Source organism: Tachypleus tridentatus, chromosome 13 (genome assembly GCF_004210375.1).
Source record: "Tachypleus tridentatus isolate NWPU-2018 chromosome 13, ASM421037v1, whole genome shotgun sequence".
NCBI lineage: Eukaryota > Metazoa > Arthropoda > Merostomata > Xiphosura > Limulidae > Tachypleus > Tachypleus tridentatus.
Window position 1 is genome coordinate 270,133,455 of NC_134837.1, and position 19,798 is coordinate 270,153,252.

General features: G+C 35.0%; 1 protein-coding gene across 3 annotated transcripts in view; it reads left to right on the forward strand.

The window, feature by feature from the left end:
• The window catches only part of LOC143237844 (clusterin-associated protein 1-like), a 47,066-nt gene that overhangs the window by 7,625 nt on the left and 19,643 nt on the right, over positions 1-19,798 (forward strand). For all 3 annotated transcript variants that reach the window (XM_076477516.1, XM_076477515.1, XM_076477517.1), the window contains exons 3-4: positions 10,089-10,173; positions 15,176-15,355. In XM_076477516.1, coding sequence (XP_076333631.1) covers positions 10,089-10,173; positions 15,176-15,355 — 265 coding nt within the window. The remainder of the gene's footprint in view (positions 1-10,088; positions 10,174-15,175; positions 15,356-19,798) is intronic.

The window sequence follows — 19,798 nt, forward strand, 5'->3', positions numbered from 1 at the left end:
CTCAGACTTCTCATCAAAGAGGCACACATTTTCAAAACCTTTGTGTTTGGACGTTGGATCTTCTCTACTGGGCTCATTCTCCTCATATCAGTCTTATAGCATCTCATGTTCAAGGATTGATGAATTTAATTGCATAACACTTGTCTCAACCCAACTGGATTGTTATGATGGAATGTACATTGCATAGCAAGGTTTTTCAATGGGTTAGATTCTCAACTGCAGCTGTTTTGGCTTCCAATACCTCATCCTCCAGGATTAGCAGTAGATCTATTCAGTCAGTTCTGGAAAGGTTTATGTTTGTATGCCTTTCCCCAATTTGACTTTTGCTCCAGGTTCTGACTATGTTCATTCCACTCCTTGTCAAATACTTTTGGTTGCACCATATTGACCATCTCAAAAATTTTTTTGCATTTTCAATATCTGCAGGTATTTCTATCTACCTCTTCTTGTACATGATTTGGGGACCTCCAATAGAAGGTTCTGTGCTTTCAGTTTACCTCCTCTAGGATATGAACATCCATCCATGTATTTGACTTGCGTGGTGACCTGTGAAGGGAAGGAGAGCATCCTTGTAATTGAGGCATCCAACCTGAATATGCCACTTTGACCTCAAATTCCTGTAGACAGGCAACCTTGGAGTGGCTTCCCATGTTCATTCAGCTGGTCTTATTTGGCTAGGGTCAACTGAATACCAGTGTTAGATGTTCCCATCAGGTGTTGTGTACACTGTATCTGATGCTGATCATGGATATAGTGCTCATGAAACCCTGGTATTGCTGCAGTGTCCTTGTTTTGCATTGTAGCATATCCCCTCATAAGACTCCATGTGGCACTGAATCTTTCTTTTCACATTATGGATCATCTAAATCCAAATAAAATAATATTGGTGGACACACGTCATGAAGATTGTGAACAGCTGTCTTCACTTCCTTCTTCACCTATACCTCATTTTCTCATACTACATTTTTTGTTAGACAAATCTTTAAGTTAAATGTCTTATATTTTATTCAGAAGGAATGAGAGGGGCTTTCTGGCTCTCTTAAGTCAGTCAAGAAGCTTTGCTTTAGGGACATCCACTCCAAAACACTGAACTCCTTTTGAATTCAAAACCTATTGGGGATATGCCAATTGAGGTTACTCCCTATCCTACTTTGAATTCCTCATGAGTTGTTGTTGAGAGGGATTATAAGAACATTCCTGAGTCAAAGATCCTTGCTGGTTTCTTCATCCAAGGAATTTTTGCAGTGAGACATGTACACTCACAAGGACAGAATTATGCTGCCAACCAATGTTCAAATTTTTATGTTTACATCACCACATCCACCTGCAGCTATCCGAATTGTAAGGTATGGCCATATATTCTAAACCTTCTCAGACATTTTCAATGTCAGGGGTTCAATCACTCAAAGACATCTTGTTATGGTTCTTTTATATATGCTTATAATGATGGGAAAGACCATAATGCCTACAAGTGTGAACTGGACTCTCACTGTGTTAATTGTAGTGGCTTTCACCCACTTTCTATCTTGCCCTAGGTAGGTGGAGAACAAAGAGATAACACATTTCAAAATGTTTCATAACATTTCTTACTCCAATGCTCTGAAGTTATTGTCCTCAAGATCTATCTACACTATATTCCACTGCTTCAGTGGGAGTGCAGATAAATCTATCTATGTCTCCAACAGAGTTATTTTCAAAACTTGTGAAGAGAATTTTGTTCTCTTTGGATAATTGTGTTGACAAGTCCAAGTCTACTTCTATCTCTGTTTACATCATTCCTTCCAGTGGTTACTTGGGTCCATTTACTTTGGCCCCAGCTTCTGCTATAGCTCAGAACCATCTTCTTGACTCAGAGTTTTGGAACAATTATTCATTCAGAACCCTAGTTGCTGGAATGTACATATACTGACAGAAACCTATCCACTAGAATTAGAGCAGAATCCATGGAGGTAAAAAAAACCTCATTCTAATAAAGGAAAATTGTATGATGATGAACTGAAGAGTTCTCTACCTGAATAAAAATGGCCACATTGATACAATGGAACAGTGAAAGTTTTCATTTTGATCTTGATGGCATTAAGGCTTTGATTGAATAATATCATCCTGTGTGTCTTTCCTTACAGGAAACACTTCTGAAACCTGTTGATACAGTTACGTTTCAGCAGTTTTCTTTACACCATAATGACATTGTGTGGTGGATGAGTGCATGTAGGGGTGGCACTGCTAGTTGACCAGCATGTACCTGCTCTGTCTTTGCCTCTCAGTACAATCTTGGAAGCTAACCATGTTTGCTGTGGTGCTGATATTGATGGGAGAGTTGTTCTGTATAACATATGCTCTTGGATCACAACCTTTTACTATTCAATACTGGTTCTTATACTTATTTTCATGCAACTAGTCAGTTTTTTACTGCTATTGATCTCTCTGTCTGCTCTCCTTCACTTTTCTCCTACTTTCACAGAGCAGTAATAACTTTCCTGTCATTTTGGGAAGACTGGCTGTGGTTGATGCCACCCAACCTGTATGCCTAAGTGGAAATTGGATCAGGAAAAGCGACTCTCTTTTACTACTCTCTCAGAATTTGATCGTATTGTTGTCTCTATGGCATTAGTAGATGACTACATGTTAGCAGTGACTAATTACATTGTCCAAGTGGTTACTCAGGCTCTACCTAAAACCTCAACATATTTTCCCAGTAGTTTCACCCATAGTGGAGTCCTACCTGCCACCAAGTAGCATGAAGGCTCAAAAACAGGCCTGAAATACTTTTGTAGGTATCCCACACTTTCAAACCTCATTGCTTTCCAGCAAGCCTGTGCCAATTCTCAGCAAGTAAGAGGTCAAAGCCAGAAAGAGTCTTGGATTAATTTCACATCCAGCATCTCTTCTACCATCAGTTCCAAAATCATATGAGACAAAATTCAGAAGGTTCAATATACTTCCCTCCCCCTTTATGAGACAAGATTCAGAAGATTCAATATACTTCCCTCCCCCTTTTGATGACCAGAAAGTTGCTGATGCCTGGAATATCACCAGTATTCTAGACAAGAGCTTTTCTTGTGAGTCCAAAACCTCTTATTTCATCCCCCACCTTGACCATCAAGTCTTAGGGCAAAGCATTTGCCTCTTTCCTTTTGGGCCAATCATCTCTTTGACTGTAATCACCATTTTACACTGGTGGAACTCGTGTTTGCTTTTCAACAGTCTGACAGTACATTAGCAGGACCTCATGATATTTGCAGTGAGATTCTGCACCATCTCTCTCATGCCTCTCTTGCTATTCTTCTGGTTGTTTTTAACCTGATCTGGCAGGAGAATGTTTTTCTCCTGATGCTTGGCACTGGACTATTGTCCTCCCTTTACTTAAGCCTCAGAAGGATTCCAATACTCCTTCTGACTATCATCCAATTGCTTTGACCAGCTGTCTCTATAAGATCTTGTAGATCTTGTTTGGTTCCTTGAATCAAACAATCTCCTCTTGTCTACCCAATGTGGGTTTCAATGACATAGCTTTACTAAGGAGCAGGGAAGCCTGTCTTAAGTAACAACATCTTGTTTCTGTGTTATTTGACCTTTGAAGGGCTTACAATACAACCTAGAGGTACAGCATTTTGTGAGAATTTCACAACTTTTTAATGGATTAGCAGTTCCAAGTCCATATGAGCTTGATGCTTTTCTTTTTTTTTTCCACAGGAACTTGAAGTCCCTCAGAGAATTCTTATGTTTCACACTTTTCAGTGTGAAGATTAATGCTATCACAGCTTCCTCCTAACATTGCAAATGGGCTCTGTGTCAGTGACTTTCACATGTCTTATCAGTCATTGATCATGAGATGCTGCCAACAAGGTAGTTACCCTGATTCTGAGCTTCATTTTGATAATGTTGTTCTTCCCGTGATCACTGAGGCAAAATTTCTGGAGCTTATCTTTGACCATAAGATGATCAACATTCAACACATTAAGCAGCTATGTGTCAAGTGTACAAGGGCACTGAACATCCTCCACATCCTGTCTTCCATTTCTTGGTGACATTCTATACTAAAGATCTACTGTGTTCTCATTTGATCCAAACTGGACTATGAGTCTATGGTTTATGGTTTTCCAGGACCTTGGCCTTGAAGATGTTGGACCCCATTCACCATCTGGGGGCTTCAGCTCTACATGGAGAACTTTCTGCACTTCTTCAGTGTACAGATTGTACATTGGGTCTCATAACCCTCCTCTTCACCTTTTCTGTTTGTAACTTTCTTTACAGTATGCTTTAAAACTTTTATCCTTACTGCAGCATCCTACCTGTGGTTGTCTTCCTTCCTCAGTGGTCTGTGCTGTTTTGGGATAGATGGTTCTATTGACCTTCTTATCCAGGCACAGTTGGCTGAATTGGGTCTGTTCTTGGATGATGATGTTGTCTCCACTGGTCAGCCAACCCCACCATGGCTTATTAACATCCCCACCTGTAACTATTCTTTGAGTCATCTTGGAAAGGTAGATAATCTTGATTGGAAGTACCATTATTCCCATTCAAACAGGTGGTTCAAAGTCAGGTGATTCTGTGGGCTCTGCTATGGTTTGTTGTAGTTTGGTGGTTGTACATAGGATCCCCTCTACAATTCTGTGTTCACTGTCAAGTTTTATGCCATTTCTTGTGATCATGTACGGTACACCAATTGTACTATTTATATGAACTCTCTTTACTGGCTTTAGTATTCCTTCTGGTCATCATTCTTATACAAAACCACTTGGCCAATTTTTCTGTACGTTCTGTTTCTATTTAGTTTTTCTGGATACCAGACTACATCATTCTGTTTCTATTTAGTTTTTCTGGATACCAGGCCACATTATTCTGTTTCTATTTAGTTTTTCTGGATACCAGTCCACGTCAGTATTCATGGGAATGAACTCACTAACACCATAGCCAAGTCCATGTGCTCTGATGTTATCATTGCAGTGCCTGTCTCATACGTGGACTATGGTCCTGTATTCAAAACTTGGATCTGTGCCAGTTGTCAGTATAAGTAACATGATAAGTTTTTCCAGATCAACTTTCTGTTGCTCTTTGGCTGTTTTGTTTCCATAAGGATCTTAAGGAAGTTTTCCTGGCTATGCTATGCATTGATCACAGTTTTTAATTCATCATTTTTTTTATCTGAGACTGATGCACCAATATGTGGCCTTTGTGACACTGAAGTGGCAATAGCTCACATTTTACTTTCATGTCAGCATCATGACTCTGAACAACAGCACCATTCTAGACATGTTCTTTTCACACTTTTACCCCTGATGCTGGTGATAGTGACGCTTGTTGACCTTATTGTTTTTTAAGGGTTATTAACCTTTTTGTTGCTGTTTACATCTTGTATCCAAATATTGGCCATTCTCTTGTTTTAACTCATTTCTTTTTACATATAATAATTTTTACTCTTTTTTTTTTTTTTTTTACTGGTTGTTTGAGACAGGTAACCTAGTTACTTTGTGCCAATAAATGCCAACCAAGCAATGAAATCTTCACATTGGGCATCTCTGTTGAGAAAATCTCAGTGAGACATTCTCCACCCAGATGGCTGGAAACTCAATCTGTATGATCAGAAGTTGTTTGGTCCTTTACTTGAAATAAGGGATTAACTTCTAAGGTTTTTCCATATTTAATTAAATCTCTCCTTAGATCAACTGTGGCTGTTTATTAACAGAAGTGGTGTACATATTGTCAGTGGTATTTAAACACTCTTCATTCTAAAGTATCTACCATATCCCATTTTATGACTTGGGTATTTGAGAGGAGTCTCTCTTCATCTATGGTGGCTGTATATGAATCATTCGTATCCACTATTTTTTGGTATTACAAGTATTGGAAGATTTTTGAATCCCTTATACTACCAGATGTACTGAAATCCTTTTATATTCTTCAGGCCAGATGACCTTTTAAATAATGGGATTTGGATTTTACAGTTGTTTTACAGGTATTGTCTCATTCTCTTTCTGAGTTCTTAGCTTCATGATCTTTTGTTTTACCTTTCCTTTAAATTGTATATTTTGTTGTTGGATTGTAGATGTCATTGGTCAGAGTTGTTTGCAATTCATGTGCATCAGATGACTTATCATTCCACATTTGTCTGCTCTACCCTGATAAGTCTTTTCTTCTCAAGATTCAGGCAGCCAGAGAAGGGAAAAGATGCTTTTCATTTTTATGATTGCTGTTATTCTGATCATTTGTTATGTTCTGTCAGGGCTTTCAAGTGTTATGTGGCTCATACTAACTTATTTTGAAATACTAGGAGTCACGCATTCATAGGATTTTTCAGTTTCCTCTGATTTATTTCCCATTACCCTAACAAGGTAACTTCACAGATTGATTCATATAACCTAGGGTGAATTATCGTTACAGAAAGGAATCTCTTGTATGTCACATCTCACCAGATTTGTCATTAGTTATCTGGTTGAATTGTCCGCTGGAAGACATTCATTACTTACATAATCTGGTAGTTTTCTTTTGTGAGGGTTTTCATCTACTCCCTGTAGACATTTTGACCACATATGTTAGACTGCTGGTTGAAATGCATCACTCTGTTGTTGCAGGTTGGAACCTAGTCTAAAGTATATGTCATTCATTGGTCCCAGCCACCAAAATGGCATATAGGTAATATGGAAGACCCCTTAATTAATTCTGTTCCCACTCTCCAGAACCTTGCTCATCTGGTTGGGGCTGGCTTACTTTTATTCTATTTAAACTTTGATACAGGAACAAGGTTCTGGAGAAAGAGCACACCTATTCTGGATGTAGTGTTATTCTTTTACCCTTTATCTTAGTACAAGGAACAAGGTTCTGGAGAAAGAGCACATCTATTCTGGATGTAATGTCATTCTTCCACCCTTTATCTTGGTACAAGGAACAAGGTTCTGGAGAAAGAGCACATCTAGTCTGGATGTTGTGTCATTCTTCCACCCTTTATCTTGATACAGGAACTAGGTTCTGGAGAAAGAGCACACCTATTCTGCATGTAGTGTTATTCTTCCACCCTTTGTCTTCATACAAAGAACAAGATTCTGGAGAAAGAGCACACCTATTATGGATGTAGTGTTATTTTTCCTCCTTTATCTTGATACAGGAACAAGGTTCTGGAGAAAGAGCACACCTATTATGGATGTAGTGTTATTTTTCCTCCCTTTATCTTGATACAGGAACAAGGTTCTGGAGAAAGAGCACACCTATTATGGATGTAGTGTTATTTTTCCTCCCTTTATCTTGATACAGGAACAAGGTTCTGGAGAAAGAGCACACCTATTATGGATGTAGTGTTATTCTTCCACCCTTTATCTTGATAAAAGAACAAGGTTCTGGAGAAAGAGCCCACATATTCTGGAAGTATTATTATTCTTCCATCCTTTTGGTACAAGGAACAAGGTTCTGGAAAAAGACTACATCTATTGTGGGTGTAGTGTCATTCTACCACCCTTTATCTTGGTACAAGGAACAAGGTTCTGGAGAAAGAGCACACCAATTCTGGATGAAGTGTTATTCTTCCACCCTTTGTCTTCGTACAAGGAACAAGGTTCTGGAGAAAGAGCACATCTATTCTGGATGTAGTGTTATTATTCCACCATTTATCTTGGTACAAGGAAGAAGGTTCTGGAGAAACAGCACACCTATTCTGGATGTAGTGTTATTCTTCCACCCTTTATCTTAGTACAAGGAACAAGGTTCTGTAGAAAGAGCACATCAATTCTGGATGTAATGTCATTCATTCACCATTTATCTTGGTACAAGGAACAAGGTTCTGGAAAAAGAGCACACCTATTTTGGATGTAGTGTTACTTTTCCACCCTTTATCTTGATACAGGAACAATGTTCTGGAGAAAGAGCACACATTCTGGATGTAGTATTATTCTTCCACTCTTTTGATACAAGGTTCTCAAAAAAGATCACACCTATTCTGGATGTAGTGTCATTCTTCCACCATTTTTCTTGGTACAGGAACAAGATTCTGTAGAAAGAGCACACCTATTCTGGATGTTGTGTTATTCTTTCACCCTTTATCTTGGTAGAGGAACATAGTTTTGGAGAAAGAGCACACCTATTCTGGATGTAGTGTCATTCTTTCACCCTTTATCTTGGTACAAGGAACAAGGTTCTGGAGAAAGAGCACACCTATTTTGGAAGTAGTGTTACTTTTCCACCCTTTATCTTGATACAGGAACAATGTTCTGGAGAAAGAGCACACATTCTGGATGTAGTATTATTCTTCCACTCTTTTGGTACAAGGTTCTCAAAAAAGATCACACCTATTCTGGATATAGTGTCATTCTTCCACCATTTTTCTTGGTACAGGAACAAGATTCTGTAGAAAGAGCACACCTATTCTGGATGTAGTGTTATTCTACCACCATTTATTTTGGTACAGGAACAAGATTCTGGAGAAAGAGCACATCTATTCTGAATGTTGTGTTATTCTTTCACCCTTTATCTTGGTAGAGGAACATAGTTTTGGAGAAAGAGCACACCTATTCTGGATGTAGTGTCATTCTTTCACCCTTTATCTTGGAACAAGGTTCTGGAGAAAGAGCACATCTGTTCTTGATGTAGTGTTATTCTTCCACCGTTTATTTTGGTAAAAGGAACAAGCTTGTGTAGAAAAAGCACACCTATTATGGATGAAGTGTTATTCTTTCACCCTTTATCTTGGTAGAAGAACATAGTTCTGGAGAAAGAGCACACCTATTCTGAATGTAGTATCATTCGTCCACAATTTACCTTGGTAGAAGGAACAAGGTTCTGGAAAAAGATCAGACCTATTCTGGATGTAGTGTTATTCTTCCACTCTTTATCTTGATACAGGAACAAGGTTCTGGAGAAAGAGCACACCTATTCTGAATGTAGTGTTATTTTTCCACCTATTATTTTCATGCAGGAACTATGTTTTGGAGAAATAGCAAATTTTTCTGGATGTAATGTCATTCTTCCACCCTTTATCTTGGTACAAGGAACTATGTTCCTGAGACAGAGCACATCTATTCTGGATGTAATGTCATTCTTCCACCCTTTATCTTAGTACTAGGAACAAGGTTCTGGAGAAAGAGCACATCTATTCTGGATGTAATGTCATTCTTCCACCTGTTATCTTGGTACAAGGAACAAAGTTCTGGAGACAGAGCACATCTATTCTGGATGTGTTGTTATTCTTCCACCCTTTAACTTGGTACAAGGAACAAGGTTCTGGAGAAAGAGCACATCTATTCTGGATGTAATGTCATTCTTCCACCCTTTATCTTGGTACAAGGAACTATGTTCCTGAGAAAGAGCACATCTATTCTGGATGTAATGTCATTCTTCCCCCCTTTATCTTAGTACAAGGAACAAGGTTCTGGAGAAAGAGCACATCTATTCTGGATGTAATGTCATTCTTCCACCCTTTATCTGGATACAAGGAACAAGATTCTGGTCAAAGAGCACACCTATTCTGGATGTAGTGTTATTCTTCCACCTTTTTTCATGGTACATTTCTCTTCCATATTGGCACATGCCTGCAATAGCCTATGAACCTTCTCATTGTGGGGTTCCAGCTATATTGTCAGTGGTGGTAAGTATGTTTTAGAAGTTAACATTACCAAAAACTGAAAATCTATTTGCAATAATACTTTCCTCTGACGCTCTTTTGCCATACCTACGCACTAAGAGGCAGTGTATGTTTCAAAACAGTTATCACCTTATCTGAAAGAAGTGTTTGTATACAGATGGAGGGGAGTATTGAAGTTGGTGGTAAATTCTGAATATTAGGATTTGCTGAGAGAAGTTGAGTTGGTATAAGAGACTGAAGCAAGCATGATCAAATGTTTAGATTGCAAAGAGTTGAATCATTAGAGATCAAGAAATAGCCATAGTGTCAACAAAAATAATTATTATTGGACATGCATTTTCAGTTTAGGAAAATGTTAATTTCGTATATGTAAGTAAGTTTGTATAATGTGTATGGTTATCTATTACTATTGGAAGTTTCACACACGTGATGTGAGGCACGACTACAGCCATAGTATCATAGAAAATAGTGTAGTGTGATGGATGCTCTGAAGTATATCATATACATGTATTTCTTCCAGGTATGATCCCAATGTTGATTTGCCCATGGATATCGACACACAGCAAGATAGAGTGATATTTATAAAGTCAGTTGCTCACTTCATGGTAGGTTTATTTCCAATTACTAGCTACTAATTATTTTGTTGTTTGTGTATTAAGCTATGAAATTAAGCATCAGCATATTAATACAAAATGTCTTTTACTATCAGGCATTATGGCAAGAACCTGTGGAAGAGCTTACTAGTCAATATCCTTGAAACAGGAAATAGTAGTCATTGTCCTTGTAGCAGGATGTAGTAGTCAGTGTCCTTATAACAGGAAATAGTGGAAATTGTCCTTGTAGCAGGAAGTAGTAGTCAGTGTCTTTGTCACATAAATAGTAGTCATTGGCTCTATAACAGGAAAAAAATTAGTCAGTGTCCTTGTCACCAGAAATAGTAGAAATTGTCCTTGTAGCAGGAAGCAGTAGTCAGTGTTCTTGTAACAGGAAATAGTAGTCAGTGTCCTTGTAACAGAAAATAATAGTCAGTGTCTTTGTAACAGGAAATAGTAGTCAGTGTCTTTGTAACAGGAAATAGTAGTCAGTGTTTTTGTAGCAGGAAGTAGTAGTCAGTGTCCTTGTAACAGGAAATAGTAGTCATTGTCCTTGTAACAGGAAATAGTAGTCATTGTCCTTGTACCAGGAAATAGTAGTCATTGTCCTTATAACAGAAAATAGCAGTCAGTGTCTTTGTAACATAAATAGTAGTCAGTGTCTTTGTAACATAAATAGTAGTCATTGGCTCTATAACAGGAAAAAAATTGTAACCAGAAATAGTAAAAATTGTCCTTGTAGCAGGAAGCAGTAGTCAGTGTCCTTGTAACAGAAAATAGTAGTCAGTGTCTTTGTAACAGGATATAGTAGTCAGTGTCTTTGTAACAGGAAATAGTAGTCAGTGTCTTTGTAACAGGAAATAGTAGTCAGTGTCTTTGTAGCAGGAAGTAGTAGTCAGTGTCCTTGTAACAGAAAATAGTAGTCAGTGTTCTTGTAGCAGGATGTAGTAGTCAGTGTTCTTGTAACAGGAAATAGTAGTCATTGTCCTTGTGGCAGGATGTAGTAGTCAGTGTCCTTGTAACAGAAAATAATAGTCAGTGTTTTTGTAACAGGAAATAGTAGTCAGTGTCTTTGTAGCACGAAGTAGTAGTCAGTGTCCTTGTAACAGGAAATAGTAGTTAGTGTCCTTGTAACAGGAAATAGTAGTCAGTGTTCGTGTAGCAGGAAATAGTCATTGTCCTTGTAGCACAAAATAGTAGTCAGTGGCCTTGTAACAGGAAGTAGTAGTCAGTGGCCTTGTAACAGGAAATAGTAGTCAGTGTTCTTGTAGCAGGAAATAGTAGTCATTGTCCTTGTAGCACAAAATAGTAGTCAGTGGCCTTGTAACAGGAAGTAGTAGTCAGTGGCCTTGTAACAGGAAATAGTAGTCAGTGTTCTTGTAGCAGGAAATAGTAGTCAGTGCCCTTGTAGCACAAAATAGTAGTCAGTGGCCTTGTAACAGGAAGTAGTAGTCAGTGGCCTTGTAACAGGAAATAGTAGTCAGTGGCCTTGTAACAGGAAGTAGTAGTCAGTGGCCTTGTAACAGGTATATGTAATTACATCGTTTATATTAATTACTAGATATCAGTCATTAGATAATTCTATGTTCTATCTACTCTGATGATACTGAATCTCTTCTCTTCATGGCTATGGTGGGTATTGGAAAAAGGTTTTTGATAAGTTGAAAGAGTGATTAGCCCTCCACTCATCAGCTCATCATCAGGAAACTTTTCTGTTGAAAGAGTGATTAGCCCTCCACTCATCAGCTCATCATCAGGAAACTTTTCTGTTGAAAGAGTGATTAGCCCTCCACTCATCAGCTCATCATCAGGAAACTTTTCTGTTGAAAGAGTGATTAGCCCTCCACTCATCAGCTCATCATCAGGAAACTTTTCTGTTGAAAGAGTGATTAGCCCTCCACTCATCAGCTCATCATCAGGAAACTTTTCTGTTGAAAGAGTGATTAGCCCTCCACTCATCAGCTCATCATCAGGAAACTTTTCTGTTGAAAGAGTGATTAGCCCTCCACTCATCAGCTCATCATCAGGAAAATTTTCTGTTTCACATGTGAAAATGTGTACTGCAAAACTGAATAAGTTATCAGAGTAGAATTTTCATAAAAATGATTTTATTAGCAGAGCATCACTCACTTAATAATACTCATTACATCTTCAGATAAATATAGATGTAAAACTCCTGTTGGTTTGGTCGTACCTTTCCAATATATAGTTAATACAAATGTAAAAACTGTTGGTTAAGTCATACCTTTCCAGTGTATAGATAATACTTATATAAAACTGTTGGTTAAGTCATACCTTTCCAGTGTACAGATAATACTTATATAAAACTGTTGGTTAGGTCATACCTTTCCAGTGTATAGATAATACATATATAAAACTGTTGGTTAGATCATACCCTTCCAGTATATAGTTAATACAGATGTAAAACTGTTGGTCAGTTCATACCATTCTAGTATATAGATAATACAGATGTAAAACTGTTGGTTAGGTCATACCATTCCAATATATAGATAATATGAATGTAAAACTGTTGGTTTGGTCATACCTTTTCAGTATAAAGTTAATACAGATGTAAAACTGTCGGTTAGGTCATACCTTTCCACTGTATAGTTAATACAGATGCAAAATTGTCATTTTGGTCATATCTTTCCACTGTATAGTTAATACAGATGCAAAGTTGTCATTTTGGTCATATCTTTCCACTGTATAGTTAATACAGATGCAAAATTATCATTTTGGTCATATCTTTCCACTGTATAGTTAATACAGATGCAAAATTGTCATTTTGGTCATATCTTTCCACTGTATAGTTAATACAGATGAAAAATTGTCATTTTGGTCATATCTTTCCACTGTATAGTTAATACAGATGCAAAATTGTCATTTTGGTCATATCTTTCCACTGTATAGTTAATACAGATGCAAAATTATCATTTTGGTCATATCTTTCCACTGTATAGTTAATACAGATGCAAAATTGTCATTTTGGTCATATCTTTCCACTGTATAGTTAATACAGATGCAAAATTGTCATTTTGGTCATATCTTTCCACTGTATAGTTAATACAGATGCAAAATTATCATTTTGGTCATATCTTTCCACTGTATAGTTAATACAGATGCAAAATTGTCATTTTGGTCATATCTTTCCACTGTATAGTTAATACAGATGCAAAATTATCATTTTGGTTATATTTCTCCACTGTATAGTTAATACAGATGCAAAATTGTCATTTTGGTCATATCTTTCCACTGTATAGTTAATACAGATGCAAAATTGTCATTTTGGTCATATCTTTCCACTGTATAGTTAATACAGATGCAAAATTGTCATTTTGGTCATATTTTTCCACTGTATAGTTAATACAGATGCAAAATTGTCATTTTGGTTATATCTTTCCACTGTATAGTTAATACAGATGCAAAATTGTCATTTTGGTCATATTTTTCCACTGTATAGTTAATACAGATGCAAAATTGTCATTTTGGTCATATCTTTCCAGTATATAGTTAATTCAGCTGTAAAATTGTATTTTTTGTTGTACTTTTCAAGTACATAGTTCATGCAGATGTAAAACTGTTTGTTAGGTTGTACCTTTCTAGTATATAGTTAATAGAGATGTGAAATTTTCAGTTAGGTTGTATCTTTCTAGTATGTAGTTAATACAGGTGTAAAACTGTTGGTTAGGTCATATCATTCCAGTGTATAGTTAATACAAATGTAAAACTTTGTTAGGTAATACCTTTACAGGACATTGGACAGATATTTACCAAGAGAAAACATTGGTGACAGTGGTCAAAGAGTTTATCATTTTTAGAAGATTCACCAGTGAACTGTTATGTAGTTTCTAAGGGTTGTTTTTGTTGTGATTTGTTATTGCAATCAGTGGTCTTCAAGAAGATAAATATTTTAAAAGCCCTGTGTTTTCAGATCACGTTGAAACTGAAACTGTCACCATATTTGATCTGTAGATCCAAATTTCAGTAAATTTGAAAACATATTGTATGCCCCTCATTACAAAGATAAGTGTTCAGTTTTAGTTGTTATTACCTGTGTAACTGTTGTGGTACATGAAGTTAACAGTACCGAAAATGTCACCATATTTGATCTGTAGATCCAAATTTCAGTAAATTTGAAAACATATTGTATGCCCCTCATTACAAAGATAAGTGTTCAGTTTTAGTTGTTATTACCTGTGTAACTGTTGTGGTACATGAAGTTAACAGTACCGAAAATGTATAATTATAGTTTGTGATGTTTTACTATGGTTCATCACAACAATCTAAATTAATTGCATGATTACATCCAGCTAGCATTCACATGTTATTGAAGCAGGTTAATTTTTAAAAGTTACTAAGGTTGTTTATTTAGAACAGAAGCCCTTGTAATTCATACTTTATCGATATGTTCCTGTCACTCCTTGTGCTTGTTGTAGAGTAAAACACTATAACTTTAGCTGGTATCAAATTTCATGGAAACCTTAAGATGTAAGCAATAAATGAAAACGTAGTGGCTGACAAATTAAGTATTAAAGTAAAGAAGGTGTTACTGTTTAGTGTGATGACATTGTAGGTCATGTTTTACACTACTTCAGTTAACATGGGAATGTAACGACACCGTGTAATGATTACTATTCATGTTATTGACTCATAACATCCTACAAACGTTCTAATTATCTAGATCTTCATCTGTGGTATGAATTTTATAAGAATTTACATACAGAATAACATAGAACTTCACAAGAAAGATGTATCATTGGATTTAAAAATCACACTCTGATGAACATATGTGACAAGAAAAGAAACACAGATCAGTAATCATGTCAGTCTAATATAAGACCACTATCATAAATAATATCAGTAGAACTTGAGCTTTATTTGAGAGTAACATTGTATACTTTTATATATACTTGAGCATATAGGTGGCTGAAACATAGAGGTTGAACATGAGAAAGCTCTATGTGGATGATGGTTACTTGGTTAAAACGTTAACTATACATATCACTACTTACAGCTGACCAAAGCTCAAATAAGATTGAATATGAAAAAACTGTATATGGCTGATGGATACTCAGTTAAGGAGTTAATTAAAATCTCCACACTTCTCTACAATGCAACAAGAACTAAAGATTCAGGAGAAGATGGTATCGATGAAGAAGGTTTTTCCAGTTTAAGAGTGGACTTATCTGAAAGGGTATGTATACTACAGCATAACTTATTGTACTACATCATAGAGTACATATTTTGTGACATTTGTTCTTATTTGTACCATCATTTATTATTTTTAATTGTTAATTAATTAAAAAAACTTAAATGTTTAAGTACATCTGTTTAGCATTTCTAAAAAAGTTGTTTTTTATTAAAGGTCACAGGTTGTACAAACATTTTTCATTTTGAATTCCAGCTAACAACTAGACATTTTCATTACTGAAAAAGAATTATGTAAGGATATGTTAATAAAACCCTGGTTATTAACATAAAATTCTGCAACAAGAATTCTGTTCCATTATGGAACTTAAATGAAATTTTCTTTTATTATTATTATCTCTGTGTATGTAGCAACAACTATTATTATCTCTATTAAACCTTAGTTTTTATTTCAGATTTGGTCCGTTTAATTACATCTGTAAAACTGTATAGTTTAAAGTGTGTTTTGTAATAGCTAGAATATTAGACGTAGCATCAGTATAAGACATAAATACTGTGTTTTCTAGTAGCTTCAGTATTAGACATAGCTACTGTGTTTTTTAGTAGCTTCAGTATTAGACATAGCTACTGTGTTTTCTAGTAGCTTCAGTATTAGACATAGCTACTGTGTTTTTTAGTAGCTTCAGTATTAGACATAAATGCTGTGTTTTCTAGTAGCTTCAGTATTATACATATGTACTGTGTTTTCTAGTAGCAACAGTATTAGACATAGCTACTGTTTTGTGTCAGTTAGAATATTAGACATTGTCACTGTGTTTTGTGGTTGTTAGAATATTAGACATAGTTACTGTGTTTTGTAACAGCTAGATTAGTAGACATAGTTACTGTGTTTTGTGGTAGTTAGAATATTAGACATAGTTACTGTGTTTTGTGGTAGCTGCAATATTAGACATAATTACTGTGTTTTGTTGTAGTTTGAATATTAGACATAGTTAGTGTTTTGTGGTAGTTAGAATATTAGACATAGTTACTGTGTTTTGTAGTAGTTAGAATATTAGACATAGTTACTGTGTTTTGTGGTAACTACATTATCAGACATAGTTACTGTGTTTTGTTGTAGCTATATTATTAGACATAGTTACTGTGTTTTATTGTACTTAGAATATTAGACATAGTTACTGTGTTTTTTGGCAGCTGCAATATTAGACATAGTTACTGTGTTTTGTGGTAGTTAGAATATTAGACATAGTTACTGTGTTTTGTGGTAGTTAGAATATTAGACATAGTTACTGTGTTTTGTTGTAGTTAGAATATTAGACATGGTTACTGTGTTTTATTGTACTTAGAATATTAGACATAGTTACTGTGTTTTATTGTAGTTTGAATATCAGACATAGTTACTGTGTTTTGTTGTAGTTAGAATATTAGACATAGTTACTGTGTTTTGTTGTAGTTAGAATATTAGACATAGTTACTGTGTTTTATTGTAGTTTGAATATTAGACATAGTTACTGTTTTGTGGTAGTTAGAATATTAGACATAGTTACTGTGTTTGGTAGTAGTTAGAATATTAGACATAGTTACTGTGTTTTGTGGTAACTACATTATCAGACATAGTTACTGTGTTTTGTTGTAGCTATATTATTAGACATAGTTACTGTGTTTTATTGTACTTAGAATATTAGACATAGTTACTGTGTTTTTTGGTAGCTGCAATATTAGACATAGTTACTGTGTTTTGTGGTAGTTAGAATATTAGACATAGTTACTGTGTTTTGTTGTAGTTAGAATATTAGACATGGTTACTGTGTTTTATTGTACTTAGAATATCAGACATAGTTACTGTGTTTTGTTGTAGTTAGAATATTAGACATAGTTACTGTGTTTTTTGGCAGCTGCAATATTAGACATAGTTACTGTGTGTTGTGGTAGCTGCAATATTAGACATAGTTACTGTGTTTTGTTGTAGTTAGAATATTAGACATAGTTACTGTGTTTTGTTGTAGTTAGAATATTAGACATAGTTACTGTGTTTTATTGTAGTTAGAATATTAGACATAGTTACTGTGTTTTGTAACAGCTAGATTAGTAGACATAATTACTGTGTTTTGTGGTAGTTAGAGTATTAGACATAGTTACTGTGTTTTGTTGTAGTTAGAATATTAGACATAGTTACTGTGTTTTGTGGTAGTTAGAATATTAGACATAGTTACTGTGTTTTGTGACAGCTAGATTAGTAGACATAATTACTGTGTTTTGTGGTAGTTAGAATATTAGACATAGTTACTGTGTTTTGTTGTAGTTAGAATATTAGACATAGTTACTGTGTTTTGTAACAGCTAGATTAGTAGACATAATTACTGTGTTTTGTGGTAGTTAGAATATTAGACATAGTTACTGTGTATTGTGGTAGTTAGAATATTAGACATAGTTACTGTGTTTTGTTGTAGTTAGAATATTAGACATGGTTACTGTGTTTTATTGTACTTAGAATATCAGACATAGTTACTGTGTTTTGTTGTAGTTAGAATATTAGACATAGTTACTGTGTTTTATTGTACTTAGAATATCAGACATAGTTACTGTGTTTTGTGGTAGTTAGAATATTAGACATGGTTACTGTGTTTTATTGTACTTAGAATATTAGACATAGTTACTGTGTTTTGTAGTAGTTAGAATATTAGACATAGTTACTGTGTTTTATTGTAGTTTGAATATTAGACATAGTTACTGTTTTGTGGTAGTTAGAATATTAGACATAGTTACTGTGTTTTGTAGTAGTTAGAATATTAGACATAGTTACTGTGTTTTGTGGTAACTATAATATGAGACATAGTTATTGTGTTTTGTTGTAGTTAGAATATTAGACATAGATACTGTGTTTTGTTGTAGTTTGAATATTAGACATAGTTACTGTGTTTTGTGGTAGCTACAATATCAGACATAGTTACTGTGTTTTGTGGTAGCTACAATATTAGACATAGTTACTGTGTTTTGTTGTAGTTAGAATATTAGACATAGTTACTGTGTTTTGTTGTAGTTTGAATATTAGACATAGTTACTGTGTTTTGTGGTAGCTACAATATGAGACATAGTTACTGTGTTTTGTGGTAGCTACAATATCAGACATAGTTACTGTGTTTTGTGGTAGCTACAATATTAGACATAGTTACTGTGTTTTGTGGTAGCTACAATATTAGACATAGTTACTGTGTTTTGTGGTAGTTAGAATATTAGACATATGTACTGTGTTTTGTTTTAGTTAGAATATTAGACATAGTTACTGTGTTTTGTGGTAATTAGAATATTAGACATATGTACTGTGTTTTGTTTTAGTTAGAATATTAGACATAGTTATTGTGTTTTATAATAGCTAGATTAGTAGACATAGCTACTGTGTTTTCTAGTAGCTTCAGTATTAGACATAAATGCTGTGTTTTCTAGCAGCTTCAGTATTAGACATAGCTACTGTGTGTTTTTGTAGCTAAAGTATTAGGCATAAATACTGTTTTGTGGTAGTTAGAATATTAGACATAGTTACTGTGTTTTGTAATAGCTAAAATATTAGACATAATTACTGTGTTTTGTGGTAGCTACAATATTAGACATAGTTACTGTGTTTTGTTGTAGTTAGAATATTAGACATAGTTACTGTTTTGTTTTAGTTAGAATATTAGACATATGTACTGTGTTTTGTAGTAGTTAGAATATATGACATAGTTATTGTGTTTTATAATAGCTAGATTAGTAGACATAGCTACTGTATTTTCTAGTAGCTACAGTATTAGAAATAGCTACTGTGTTTTCTAGTAGCTTCAGTATTAGACATAAATGCTGTGTTTTCTAGTAGCTTCAGTATTAGACATAAATGCTGTGTTTTCTAGCAGCTTCAGTATTAGACATAGCTATTGTGTTTTTTAGTAGCTGGAATATTAGACATAGCTACTGTGTTTTCTAGTAGCTACAGTATTAGACATAGCTACTGTGTTTTTTAGTAGCTGGAATATTAGACATAGCTACTGTGTGTTTTTGTAGCTAAAGTATTTGACATAGTTACTGTTTTGTGGTAGTTAGAATATTAGACATAGTTACTGTGTTTTGTAATAGCTAGAATATTAGACATAATTACTGTGTTTTGTGGTAGCTACAATATTAGACATAGTTACTGTGTTATGTTGTAGTTAGAATATTAGACATAGTTACTGTGTTTTGTGGTAGCTACAATATTAGACATAGTTACTCTGTTTTGTTGTAGTTAGAATATTAGACATAATTACTCTGCTTTGTTGTAGTTAGAATATTAGGCATAGTTAATGTGTTTTGTTGTTGTTACAATATTAGACATAGTTACTGTGTGTTGTGGTTGTTAGAATATTAGACATAGTTACTGTGTTTTGTGGTAGCTGCAATATTAGACATAGTTACTGTGTTTTGTTGTAGTTAGAATATTAGGCATAGTTAATGTGTTTTGTAGTAGTTACAATATTAG